This window comes from Orcinus orca, chromosome 15 (genome assembly GCF_937001465.1).
Source record: "Orcinus orca chromosome 15, mOrcOrc1.1, whole genome shotgun sequence".
In the NCBI taxonomy this organism is placed as follows: Eukaryota; Metazoa; Chordata; class Mammalia; order Artiodactyla; family Delphinidae; genus Orcinus; species Orcinus orca.
The window spans coordinates 65,195,055-65,208,461 of NC_064573.1; the positions used below are offsets into that span (position 1 = coordinate 65,195,055).

General features: G+C 43.1%; 1 protein-coding gene across 2 annotated transcripts; it reads left to right on the forward strand.

The window, feature by feature from the left end:
- Positions 1–3,285: 3,285 nt before the first annotated feature.
- Positions 3,286–8,837, forward strand: LOC101273075 (zinc finger protein 280A). Of its 2 annotated transcripts, none has more exons than XM_033412797.2 (2): positions 3,286–3,479; positions 6,645–8,837. In XM_033412797.2, exon 2 carries the CDS (start codon positions 6,709–6,711, stop codon positions 8,395–8,397), a length of 1,689 nt encoding a protein of 562 aa, XP_033268688.1. In that variant the 5' UTR covers positions 3,286–3,479; positions 6,645–6,708; the 3' UTR covers positions 8,398–8,837. The 2 variants fall into 2 exon arrangements, with proteins under 2 accessions (XP_033268688.1, XP_033268687.1); XM_033412796.2 differs by having other exon boundaries at positions 3,286–3,462.
- The last annotated feature ends 4,570 nt before the right edge of the window (positions 8,838–13,407 follow it).

Below are 13,407 nucleotides of genomic sequence, written 5' to 3' on the forward strand. Positions count from 1 at the left end.
CCTGATGTCTTGTGTGTCCCAATTCCCTTTTTGCCACGCTGCGTGGCTTCTGGGATCTTAGTTCCCCAACCAGGGATTGAACCCAGGTCCTCGGCAGTGAAAGCACGGAGCCCTAACCACTGGACCGCCAGGGAATTCCCCTCCCTCTTTCTATACAGAGACCCATCAGATGGGATTAGGGGCCACCCTAGTAACCTCGTTTTAACTTAATCACCTCTTTAAGAGTATTATCTCCAAATACGGTTACATTCTGAAGTGGGTTAGGACTTCAACATATGAATTTTGCAGGACACAATGAAGCCTAAAACAGGGAGTGATGGTAGGGGTAATCACCTGGTGAATGCTGCACAGGTGCTGTCATCATCTGAAGCAGGGGATTTGTACCCCACCTGCTCCTTAGAAAGACCTGGGACCTTTAATAATACAGACTCCCTGGTCCCATTTCTGAAGATACTGATTCTGTTGGTTTGGAGTAAGATGGGCAGAATCAACCAGGACATAAGTACTTTTCAATAGCTCCCTAGTATTTACTGGTTAATATTTGGTCCTTGGCCAAGTGGCCTGGGCATCACCTGGAGCTTGTGAGAAACTCAGACTCTTAGGCTCTACCCAGAACTGCTGGACCACAAAGTGCATTTTCACAAGACCGTGTAGGTGATTCCTTAGATTCACTGAGGGTTAAGAAGCACAATCCAGGTGATTCAAAAGTGCAGCCCGAACTGACTCCTGATCTCTGGGCTTTGCTTACATATCCCAGGTGGGGGTCCTAGAATCTCTGAGGGGCAGGGGGAGGCACCCAGCTCAAGCTCCAGCCTCTGATTGGTTTATTTTTTATATTTTTCTAATATTCATTCATTCATTCATTCATTTACTTGGCTGTGCCGGGTCTTAGTTGCAGCATGTGGGATGTTTCTGATTTTATTTTATTTTTTAGTTTCGGCATGCGGGATCTAGTTGCCTGACCAGGGATCGAACGCGGGCCCCCAGCATTCGGAGTGTGGAGTCTTAACCACTGGGCCACCATGTAAGTCCCTGATTGGCTTGTTGAGTCACCAATAAAATGCTCATCCCAAGGCAGGTGCTCAGTGTGTCAAATGAAAGAGAAATGAATTCCTGACCCTCAACCCATCCTCAGGCTCCCTTGAAGGAGTGGACTCGTGGGTATTTTAATCATAGGAGAGATCAGTGTTTCCCAAAGTATTGGAGGATTTTCCACCTTGGGCCACCCCTCACTTCAGAATCAAATGGGGCAAACATTGAACATTCAGATTCCCAGGCCCCTGCCCTGGTAATTTGAGTTTCCCAGGTGTGAGATGCAGCCCTGGAATCTGTATGTTTCACAATGTCCCAGGTGATTCTGAGAGTTGAGCAATCTTTATAAACGTATCAAATAGTCAAAGTTTTCCTTCTTTTCCCCTAAGTTTTTGCAAACATTTTAAAGTTGACATCAAAAATGTTTTCATCAAGGCTTCCCTGGTTGCGCAGTGGTTGGGAGTCCGCCTGCCGATGCAGGGGACACGGGTTCGTGCCCCGGTCCGGGAGGATCCCACATGCCGCGGAGCGGCTGGGCCCGTGAGCCATGGCCGGTGAGCCTGCGCGTCCGGAGCCTGTGCTCCGCAACGGGAGAGGCCACAGCAGTGAGAGGCCCGCGTACCGCAAAAAAAAAAAAAATTTTTTTCATCATAAGTGTAAACACTGCAAAGGATGTAGCTTCTGGCGTATAATAAAAATAGGCCCTTTAAGTAAATAAAACTGGTGGCGATTTCACTGCCAAGGGCCGGGGTTCAATCCCTGGTCAGGGAAATAAGATCCTACAGGAAGCTGCACAGCGTGGCCAAAAAAAAAGGAAATAAAACTGTTACTATCATGCTTTTAAACGTATCCAAAAGAATGTAAATAGCATAGGGTTTTGATACTCACCACCATCCGTTTGAAAAAGTATAAAATGAGCTCTTTCTAATGGTCAGATCATTTATACTTATTTTTCCAGCTTCAGAGAGATATAATTGACATATATGGTGTGAATTTAAGGTGTATAGCATGTTGATTATATAAGAAAGGTTTTTTTTCTTTTGTTTTGTTTTTTGTGTGGTATGCGGGCCTCTCACTGTTGTGGCCTCTCCCGTTGCGGAGCACAGGCTCCGGACGCACAGGCTCAGCAGCCATGGCTCACGGGACCAGCCGCTCCGCGGCATGTGGGATCTTCCCGGACTGGGGCACGAACCCGTGTCCCCTGCATCGGCAGGCAGACTCTCAACCTCTGGGCCACCAGGGAAGCCCAAGAAAGGTTTTTGTTTGTTTGTTTTGCTGCTCTGCCTGACATGTGGGATCTTAGTTCCCCAACCAGGGATCAAACACGCACCCCCTGCAGTGGAAGCACGAGGTCTTAACCACCGGACGGCCAGGGAAGTCCCAGAACGGTATTTTTGATGTTATATCAGGTTATGGCACTTCAGTATGCTTTCTTTAGTGAACTTCATTTTTGTTCTAATTCAGTGACTCTGTTGCATTAGGAGTGGAAATACAAATAATTCTTGCCAGTGAGGAGTTGTTAGAAGCCCTCCCTATCTCCGAGAATCTGTCTGCAGAGGGCTGTAAAGGCAGTGGGAGGGCAAGTTTCAGATATAATCTAGGTGGTGAGGAGGGAAGGGAGAGTGAAGGAGGAGGAGGGAGGGAGGAGGGGAGAGAGAGCGAGACCAGGGTATGAGCTGTCACCCCTGGAACTGGTTTAACAAAGAATGAGCCCCTGCTTAGAAAAAGCTCCTGGACTTCAGCCTGAAGACCTACAATGAGGACCCCGGGAGTCCCATGGGTGCTGAGTCTTCAAGTGCAGACCACTTGGGAGTGAGCCCTGCCCCCTGGATGCCCCAGGGACAGGAGGAGAGCAGGGTTTTGCTCTCTGCAGATGGAGAATTTTCTGGCGTTGGAAAAGGACCTCTGTCCTTTCAGGTTCCTGACCTCAGCCTGGGTTCTGTTGGAATATCTGTGTGGACCACATTCCCCTGCCCCTGCTGACCCCCAATAGCTTAAAATGCAGGTAAATTAGAGATGAGGTGGTGAGCCTGTGGACGCCAGAGAGAGGAGTGGGGACTCCTGCCATGGGGACCAGGAAGGCAGCTTCTGGGCCTGGCCCTGAAGCCCCACCCACATTCTTTCCTTTCACTGGCAATTTGGGTGAAAGGTTTCTAGCTGAATATCCAATCAGGATAAATTGGTTCAGGGACATGATTGGAGCCCTGTTTGGATGCTAGGGACTGGATTATAATGGGCTTTAAAAGGCATGGAATCTTCTGATTCAGCGTCACTGAGGAGAGCCAGGTAGGAGTTCCACGGACAGAGGACTCAGGAAGTAGCGCTGCTGAACTTGAGAGAAATCTCTCCTGGATATGGAGACCAGGACGTTCCAGCTTCACCCTTCGCTGGGGCTCAGAGTTCACTGAATCATCTGGACTTCAGGAGCTGGTGAGCTACGGAGTTTGGTATGCTTCATTTCGTTCTCTGAAGCCATGAGTCTGCAAACTTTCTCTGTAAAGGGCTAGAGAGTAACTAGGCATTAAGGGCCATGTGGTCTCTTGCAGTGGCTTGACTCTGCCCTAGTAGTGCAAAACAGCCTCCAGCAACAGCAAGTGATCGTGGCTGTGTTCCAGTAAACTTTATTTGTGGACACTGAAATTTGAATATCATGTAATTTTCACATGTCACAAAATATTCCTTTGTTTTTTTCCCCCAAATTAAAAAAAAATTAAATATATTCTTAAAAGTTAAAAAAAAACCTTAAAAAATATAAAAAACATTCTTAGCTTGGTGGCTGGGCAATAAAAAAACAAAAACAAAAACAGGGGGCAAGCCAATTTGCCAATCCCTGTTTAAACCATTTGCCTATAGAATGCAGCTAGCATCCCATTAGTGACTTGTGAAGTCAATTTAGTAGGCTGGATTCAGCTTATGAAAAGAAATAGAATTTTTCATTGAATCTAAGATGCCATCAGCTATAAGATACAACATTATTTCTGACATCACTATAATATATATATATATATATATATATATATATATATATATATACAGCCAAACAAACTTATAAAGTGCTACTGATGAAATGCAAGATAACAGAAATGGTCAAATGTCAACATTAGAATGTCCCTTAGTGTCAATGAATGTGTTAATGGCATGGCAGCTATCAGCAAATCTATTGTAGGCACAGAACTACGTTACAAAACTTTTATTTCAATAGTCACCCCTCCCCACACCCAACTACATACAGGCTGATTTCCTCCCTTGTATGATGCTGTTAAATCATTAGGATTTGGATTTAATTAAATGCTTGGAAAATCACTTCTCAGCCTTTTGGCTAAGATCAAGTGTAAGTGCTTGGGGAGCCTGGAATTAGTGGGTTTGGGCCTGTTGTACAGGTAAATGATCATATTACTAACAGTTACTTTATATTTATGTAGCAAACATGTAGCATTGACAGCATTCCAGATGTTGCTCTAGAAACAAAGAATACAGCAGTGAACAAAACACAACTCCCTGCCCTCGTGTATGTAGCTCATAGTCTAGTGGGTGGAGACAAAAGAAGCAAGATGTATTTTATACTTGTGTGTTAGGCAGGTGATAAACGCTGTTGAAAAATAGCTTCGGAGTTGAATATAGCATGTGAGTTGGGGGAGGTTGTGATTTTTGACAGTGTGGTCAGGGAAGTCTTGCAGAGAAGCTGTGGACCTGAAGCAGGTCAGGAGCTGGGATGAGGGTACCTGAGAAAGAGCATCCAAAGCAGGGGGAGCAACAGAAGTCCTGAGAAAGTACCGTCCTTCCTCGGTATCCGTGGGAGATTGGATCCAGGACTCCCCACCCCGAAGATACCAAAAGCCATGGATGCCCGAGTCCCTTATATAAAATGGTGTAGTATTTGCATATAAACTGAGTAGATCCTCCCATATGCTTTAAATCATCTCTGGATTCATTATAATACCTAATACAATGTTGATGCTGTGTAAATAGTTCTAAGTACAGTGTAATGCTATATATATAGTTGCCAGCACAAGGCAACTTCAATTTTTGCTTTTAAGATCTTTCTGGAATTTAAAAAAAAAATTTGATCCGAGGCCTTCTCTGACGGTGCAATGGTTAAGACTTCCACTGCAGGAGACGAGGTTTCCATCCCTGGTCGGTGAACTAAGATCCGGCATGCCACGCAGTGCAACCAAAATAAAAAATTTTTTTTGATCGGTGTACAGGATCTGGTGCCTTCCAGACTCACAGAGTGGAGGGAGGGAGGGGCATCCCGGGCGATAGCCTAGGGCTCTTTTGGACCTTTCATGTTGGTTGGCATTTCTGAGTGAGATTGGAGATCTATAAGCAAAAGGGTGCATACCAGCTCTCTCCTGCAGAGTTTAATGGGAGCATTGGGGCCGCCCTGGGGAGATAAGGCAAAAGTGGGGGCTGGGGGCCAGAGAGGTAAGTTTAAAATTATCATGTTACTTAACTGGGTTTGAGCCTGTTTCCTCACGTATAAAATAAGGGTGTTAATAGTTATCTCAATGTTTCAGCTGATGATTAAATAAGGCACCAATTTTGTCTTTTGAAATAAATACAATAATCCCCCCTTATCCACGATGGGGAGGGGGGGATGCGTTCCAAGACCCTCAGTGGATGTCTGCTACCATGGATAGTATCAAACCCTATATACACAATGTTTTTTCCTATGCAAACGTACCTACGATGCAGTTTAATTTATAAAAGCACAGTAAGAGGGCTTCCCTGGTGGCTCGGTGGTTGGGAGTCCACCTGCCGATGCAGGGGACACGGGTTCGTGCCCCGGTCCGGGAGGATCCCACGTGCCGCCGAGCGGCTGGGCCCGTGAGCCATGGCCGCTGAGCCTGCGTGTCCGGAGCCTCTGCTCCACGGCAGGAGAGGCCACAGCAGTGAGAGGCCCGCGTACCACAAAAAAAAAAAAAAAAAAAAAAAAGCACAGTAAGAGATTGACAACAGTAACTAAGAATAAAATAGAACAATTATAACAATACACTGTTATAAAAGTTTTGTGAATGTGGTCTCTGTGTCAAAAATATTATTGTACTAATTTGATGTTTCTTCCATCTCAGCTAAGCACTTACCATGCACTGAGGCCATAACTTTTGCAGTTTGAAATGTGACAGCAATACGAGCATAGATTCGTTTCCTTCTTCACAATTTCACAGATAGAAGATTCATTCTTACCATAGACCTTAGCAACATCAGCGTACAATTTTTTCTTCTTTTTTTTTAATCAAACTGAGAACTTTTGCCTTTTTACCTAAAGGTAGCATTTTATGGATTCTCTCTGTCATATTTGAATTGCCAGCATCACTCTGCTTGTGCTTTGGAGCCATTATTAAGTAAAATAAGCATGATTTGGACACGAGCACTGTGATACCTTGACAATCTGATAACCGAGTGTCCCAGGTGGGAGGAAGCAGGACGGTGCGAGACTCCCATCACACTCCTCAGAATGGTGTGCAATTTAAAACTTATGAGTTATTTATTTCTGGAATTTTCCATTTAATATTTTCAGTTAACAACCGAGAGTTCACTGAAACCCCAGAGAGCGAAAACTCGGATCTGGGGGGACAACTGTACTGACCGTGTCATGTGGTTGCCTTTAGGTGGGAGTTTGCCAAAAGAAAGCAGTAGAAGAAGGGACCACTTCAAGCAAAAAGCGGTTGTAAAATGGCACACGCCTTTCTGTGTGAGGAAGCACAGGCACCAGAACGACCAGAGAAGAAGATGGGAGGGTCCAGACCCAGAGACGAGGACGATGACAGTGCTGAGGTGATCTTTGTTGGAGTGGAGCATGTCAATGAAGATGCTGAAACCCTCTTTGTCAGAGTGATTTCAAATTCAAAGCCGGTCATTTCTAACATTTTGAACAGAGTGACCAGGGACTCATCCTCAACAAGAAAGAAGGGTCACGTGAGTCAAGATACGACTTACACATTGCAGCCTTCAAATTGCAGGACCCCGATGTCAAAGGCAGCAGCCATTTCACCGGCTTTTCAATCTGAATGGGGAGACGCAGATAGTCCTATTATTTTTGAGCCTTCATCTAAACCTGATTATAAAATGAGCTCTCTGCAAGTCGTGCTTCACAATTCCTCAGAGTTGCTCTCTCCATGGCCTCATTGTCTACCTGGAGCTGCATTCTCGGTAGGAGGCAAGGATAAAAGTCCTCGTGATTCAAAGCGACGTCCCACTTCAGATATGGATATATACAGTGGGAATCCCAAAAGACCTAAAGTCAGCCATGGAATCCCAGGGGGACAGGCCTTAGCTGTGGCCTCTCCAGGTATCCTTCCTACAAAGAACACGAGTATGACCCCGGAAGGTGTCCCGACCTCGTCAAGCCATGTTCACAATGGGGCATCATTTCCACGGGCTCATGCATATAACCAGGCACGTTACCATGTTATGGATCCAGAGGGAGCACGTAGCTTGGAAAGGCTGGCAAAAACAGACTATTCGAGTCTAGCAACTCAAAACAAGACTGTTGATCCCAAGAAAGGAAATCTGATCATGTTACTTGATGATTTTTACTACGGACGGCATCCAGGAGACAGGCAGCCAGAATGGAAGACCCACACAGCCTTCAAATGCCTCAGCTGCTTGAAAGTCCTCAAAAATATCAAGTTTATGACCCACGTGAAGAACCATTTGGAATTTGAGAAGCAGAGGGATGACGGCTGGGAAATCCACACCACCTGCCGGCACTGCCACCGCCAGTTTCCCACCCCCTTCCAGCTGCAGTGTCACATTGAAAGTGTCCACACTTCCCAGGAGCCCTCTGTGGTCTGTAAAATCTGTGAATTGTCCTTCGAAACAGATCAGGTTCTCTTACAGCACATGAAGGTCAATCATAAACCTGGCGAAATGCCCTATGTGTGCCAGGTTTGCAATTACAGATCGTCAGCCTTTGCTGATGTGGAAGCACATTTCAGAACACGGCATGAAAACACAAACAGTTTGCTTTGTCTGTTTTGCCTCAAAATTTTCAAAGTGACGACATCCTACGTAAATCATGCTTGGAGGCACTGGAACAAGAGGGTCTTTCAATGTTCCAAGTGCCGGCTACAGTTTTTGACTTTGAAGGAGAAAATGGAGCACCAAACCAAGAATCATCAACCATTTAAAAAACCAGAGCAACTGGAAGGGCTGCCTCCTGAAACAGAGGTCAAGATCCAAACTTCAGTTCAACCAGGACCAAGAGAGGCAGCATCCATGATTGTGACCAGCACTGAATCCCGAGTGTCACCTGAAAAAACTACCAAGAGGATGGCTATGAACACGAGATATTCCAGACGTATTGCAGCAGGGGTTCTGGCTAAAAATTATTACCCACCTCCAGAAATCCCAAAAAGCTGAATTGAGGCTAGGCCAGCTGTACGTAGTGGCTCGTAGATGCCAGCAAGCAGTGTCAGCGCCTGTCTGGCTTTACAGTGACTGAGGTTGTACCTGCTTCATCTCTCCACTGTCAAGTAACTCCGAAGTCTCCATGCTCCTTCCCAGCCACCCTCTCCTTCCCAAAGTAACCACTTTTCTGACTTCAACCACCAGGGATTAGTTTTTCCTGTTTCTAAATTTTAAGTAAATGGAATCACACAATAGATTCTTTTTGGTCTGGTCTTTGTTTTCTTTTAAATAAGTGAGATACATTCTTGTTGTGTGTCGCTGTGGCACATTCTTTTTCATTGCCGAGTAGAATTCCCTTGAATGAATATGGCACAGTTTATGTATCCATTTTATTGTTCCTGAACTTTGAGACTCATAATTTTGCTATTTTGCATAAAGCTGCTATGAGCGTGTGTCTGTCTTTCATAGTAATTTCTTTAGGATATCTATATCTATACATCTAAATATAGATATGAGAAGTTCTGAAACTGCATAGATTTAGCTTTCTGGCCAAACACTTTTTCAAAGTGATTGAAACAATGTGTATTTCCACCAACAGTACTGTGAATTCCATTTATACAGCTCCAACACTTGGTACTGTCAGTCCTTTTCAGTATATAACTGAGTAGGACCCTGCAGGGCCTTCCCAGGGACAGACCCCACCCCCACCCCCATGTCCCTGCCTCTTATTTGTAGAAAAGCTTTAGGTCCTAGGCCTTCCCCATGTTCCAAAGAGCGAATTTAACTAGAGAAGTGAGAAAATGCAGAAACAAAAGAAAACAATCAAGCAAGCAAGACAAAACAATAATAGTTTAGCCATAAAACAAAGTCAAGGATCTTTAATTTCTCCTCAGGGGCTACAGATAATATCCTGAGCCATATCCTTGAGTTGTTTTGCAGAAACTAAAACCCCCAGAAGACAGAAGTAGTTAACTGTATGCTGTCCACCAGCATGTAGACCCCAGACCAGCTGGAACCAGAAGGTTGATGATGTTGACTCCTGAAATACAACCTTGGTTACCTCAACACCAACCAATGGTCATAATAATTGTGCATGAGCCGATCACACACCCTGCCACCCTCTCCCTCACGTTGTATTTAAAAACCCTTCCCTGAAAGCCATCCCAGAGTTTGGGTCTTTTGAGCATGAGCTGCCTGTTCTTGCTTGGTCCCATTTTGGATGGCTTGCAATAAACACAGTACTTTCCTTCATCACAACATGGTGTTAGTAGATTTGCTTTACTGTGCTCGGTAAAGCAGACTCAAGTTTTGTTCAGGAACAATTAGTGCTATTCTCTTGACGTTGTAGTGGTATCGCATTGTAGTTTCATCTGCATTTCCCTGATGAGTAATGATTTTGAGAATTTTTTTCACATGCTTATTGTCCACTCGAATATTACTCTCTTTTATTAAGTGCCTATTCAAGCCTTGCTCCTCCTCTTAAAAAACAAAACTATAGACTGTCAACTGGGAAGGGCATTAGGGAACTTCTGGGACCCTGAAAACGTCCCTTATTTTGGCCTCGATGGTGATTTCATGGGTGTACATATGTACAAAGAGTGGTGCTTCATGGAATGTTCTGTTTAAGAAATTGTCTGCCAAGGACATATTCCTCTCATGTTTTCTTCTGGAAATTTTACGGTATAGCTTTTCACAGTTAGGTCTGATCTAGCTCAAATGTATTTTTTTTTTTTATTTATGGTGTGATAAATCAAGGTATCAATGTTAGTTTTTTCATATGTGTATTCAAATGAACCACCATTTACTAAAAAGACCATGCCACTGTATTGCGGTGGAAGCTCTGTGTAAATCAGGGAGATGGCTGTATATGTATTTCTGGACTCCATTCCATTTGTCCAGTGCTCTAGTCTTGTGCTAATGCCACAATTATTATAGCTCTTAATTACTGGGGTTCTGCCTAAGTTTGTGTGATGGTTAATTTTTTTTATCGACTTGATTGGGCTAAGGGATGCTCAGATAGCTAGTGAAACATTATTTCTGGGTATATCTGTGAGGTGTTTTCAGAAGAGATTAGCATTTGAATCAGTAGAATGAGTAAAAATATAAATCCTCAGCAATGTGGGTTGGCATCATCCAGGAGAATGTGGATGATCCCTAAGATGGGATGTGGGTTCATTGCTAAGAGAACAAAGGGGAAGGAAGGGACATCCATCTCTCCTTTGGACATCAAGGCTCCTGGTTCTTGGGCTTTCAGATTGGCACTGAGTTATATCACTGGCTTTCCTGGTTCTCCAGTTTGCAGGCAGCATATGGTGGGACTTAACATAAGCCAATTCCCATAACATACCTCCTCATGTATATATCCTATTGGTTGCATTTCTCTGGAGAACCCTAACACAGATATCTGGGAGTTTAAGTTCTCCAGCTTTGGTGTTGAAATTATCTTGGCTATTCCAGGTGTTTTGTTGTACTGCAGTGGTTATAGTGAACATTCTTATCTTGTTCTCAAGACACTGTAGTTCATCGTGTACTGTAGTTCATCAATTGTGACATGAGTTATAGGGCTTTTTGTAACTACCCACTGATTGCAGGAAGATTGAGCTGCAAATCAATAACAGAAAGATATGGGAATTCCTGGCAGTCCAGTGGTTAGGACTTGGCACTTTCACTGCTGAGGGCTAGGGTTCAATCCCTGGTCAGGGAACTAAGATCCCAAAAGTCTTGAGGCATGGCCAAAACCAAAACAAAACAACAAACAAAAAAACCAACCAGAAAGATAATTAAGGAAAAAAACCCCAAAATTTTGAAATGAAGCAATATAATGAAGCAAACAGGGCTGGGGCCAGAGTAAGTGTTGCCAGGAGCCCAAAGCGCAAACGTGCCATGCCTATGTTTCACAAGCCTCTTTAATGTTGTGGTCTGAGGCTCACCCTAGTCCTGGTTCTGATTCTAAATAACTTGTAGCTCCTATGAGAAATCACTATGGAAAAAATGAAAATATTTGAATTGAATGATATTGAAAACAGCAAAATTTATGGGACAGAGCTAAAGCAGTACTTAGAAGAAATTCATATGTTTAAGTGCATTATGTTTTAAAAGAAGAATGATCTAAGTCAGTGCTGTCCACAGAACTTTCTGCAGTGATGGAATTTTTTTTAATGTTATTGTTACATTTATTTCCTAAAATGTAATGTAACATTTATTTCCTAATAAGGATGATCAGCTTTTCACATGTATAAATGTGTATTTTTCTCTTCTGTGAGGTGACCTGTTCATATCATTTGCCCATTTTTTGGTTGGAGTATTCATCTTGTAGAATTTTCTTTTTGGCCATGCTGCGAGGCTTGTGGGATCTTAGCTCCCTGACCAGGGATCGAATCTGTACTTCCTGCAATGGAAGTGTGGAGTCCTAACCACTGGAAATTTCAGATGGAAATGTTCTGTATCTGCTCCGTCCAATATGCCACATGTGACTACGGAGCTGGTGAAATGTAGCTAGTGTGTAGACTGAGATATTAAATTTTTAATTTTATTCAATTTGATTAATTTAAAATTAAAAGGTAAAGCTAGAAGAAACAGATCTTCCTTACAAATGAGTTCCAATTAATTTGTGTACTTGATAATTTGTGTTTCTCATAGATGTTTCCCCTCAATGAGCTTCCTTGCCCCTCCCTAAGTGTAGTTTGGATTTAGTGACTTGTTTCCAATGAATAGAATATGGCTGGGGGAGAAAAGTAACTTTACAGTGGAGAAACTAGTGGTAAGTCATATTGATAGTATGTATTCCTGATGGGAAGTGATGAGAAGGATACCTCACCTCTGCGGTATAGTTCTAAAAACCTATAAACCCGTGTAACCGGGAGAAACACATCAAACTCAAACCGAGAATCATTTGGCAAAATACCCGACACTTAAGGATTCCTGAAAATTGTCAAAAGTCATGAAAAGCAAGGAAAGTTTAAGAAACTGCCATAGACCAGAGTAAGCTAAGGAGGTGCTACAATTAAATGTGATTCGGTATCCTATATGGCAATCTGGAACAGAAAAAGGACATTTGTGGGAAAACTAGTGAAATTTGAATAAAGCCTGGAGCTTAGTTGATGGTAGTTTACTGAAAGGTATTGGAGTAATTGTGAGGCCTAAAGGAGGTCATTTCACATATACACATTTTAGACATTGCAAATATTTTCTCTACATTACATCCTCTTCATTTTGACTATGGTATACTTCACTGAATGGAAATCTTCAAAGGATCAATAATATTTAAACTGTGTGATCTGACCATAATGCAACAAAATGAGAAATTCATTTAAAATTCATTCAGCTTTTAAAATCCCATAGATTTGGAAAATAAATATATTAGTATATAATACATAATCCTTGTTTTAAGAAGAGAATATTAGGATATTAGGATATACATGGAAATTAGGATATACTTGGAAGTGAATGATAATGAACAAACACATTATTAAGCAAAAATTGTGGGACACAGTTAAATCTGTACTTTAGTAAATTAAGGTAAATTTATAGCATTACATACAAGAGAAATCAGTTACAAATAAATGAGTTAGGCATTTATCTCAAAAAGTTGTAAAGGAGAGCAACAGAACAAACCTATAGTAATAAGAAGGAAGGAAATAATAAAGAATGGAAAATGAATATAATAGAGAAGAAAATAGCATTATAGATTAAACCAAAAACTTTTTTTTTTTTCAAACGATTACTAGGAGATTCCAGCAAAACAGGGCACTTAAAAAAGATTCTGTAGGGGCTTCCCTGGTGGCACAGTGGTTGAGAATCTGCCTGCCAATTCAGTGGACACGGGTGCGAGCCCTGGTCTGGGAAGATCCCATATGCCGCGGAGCAACTGGGCCCGTGAGCCACCATTACTGAGCCTGCGCGTCTGGAGCCTGTGCTCCGCAACAAGAGAGGCCGCGATAGTGAGAGGCCCGCGCACCGCGATGAAGAGTGGCCTCCGCTTGCCACAACTAGAGAAAGCCCTCGCACAGAAACGAAGACCCA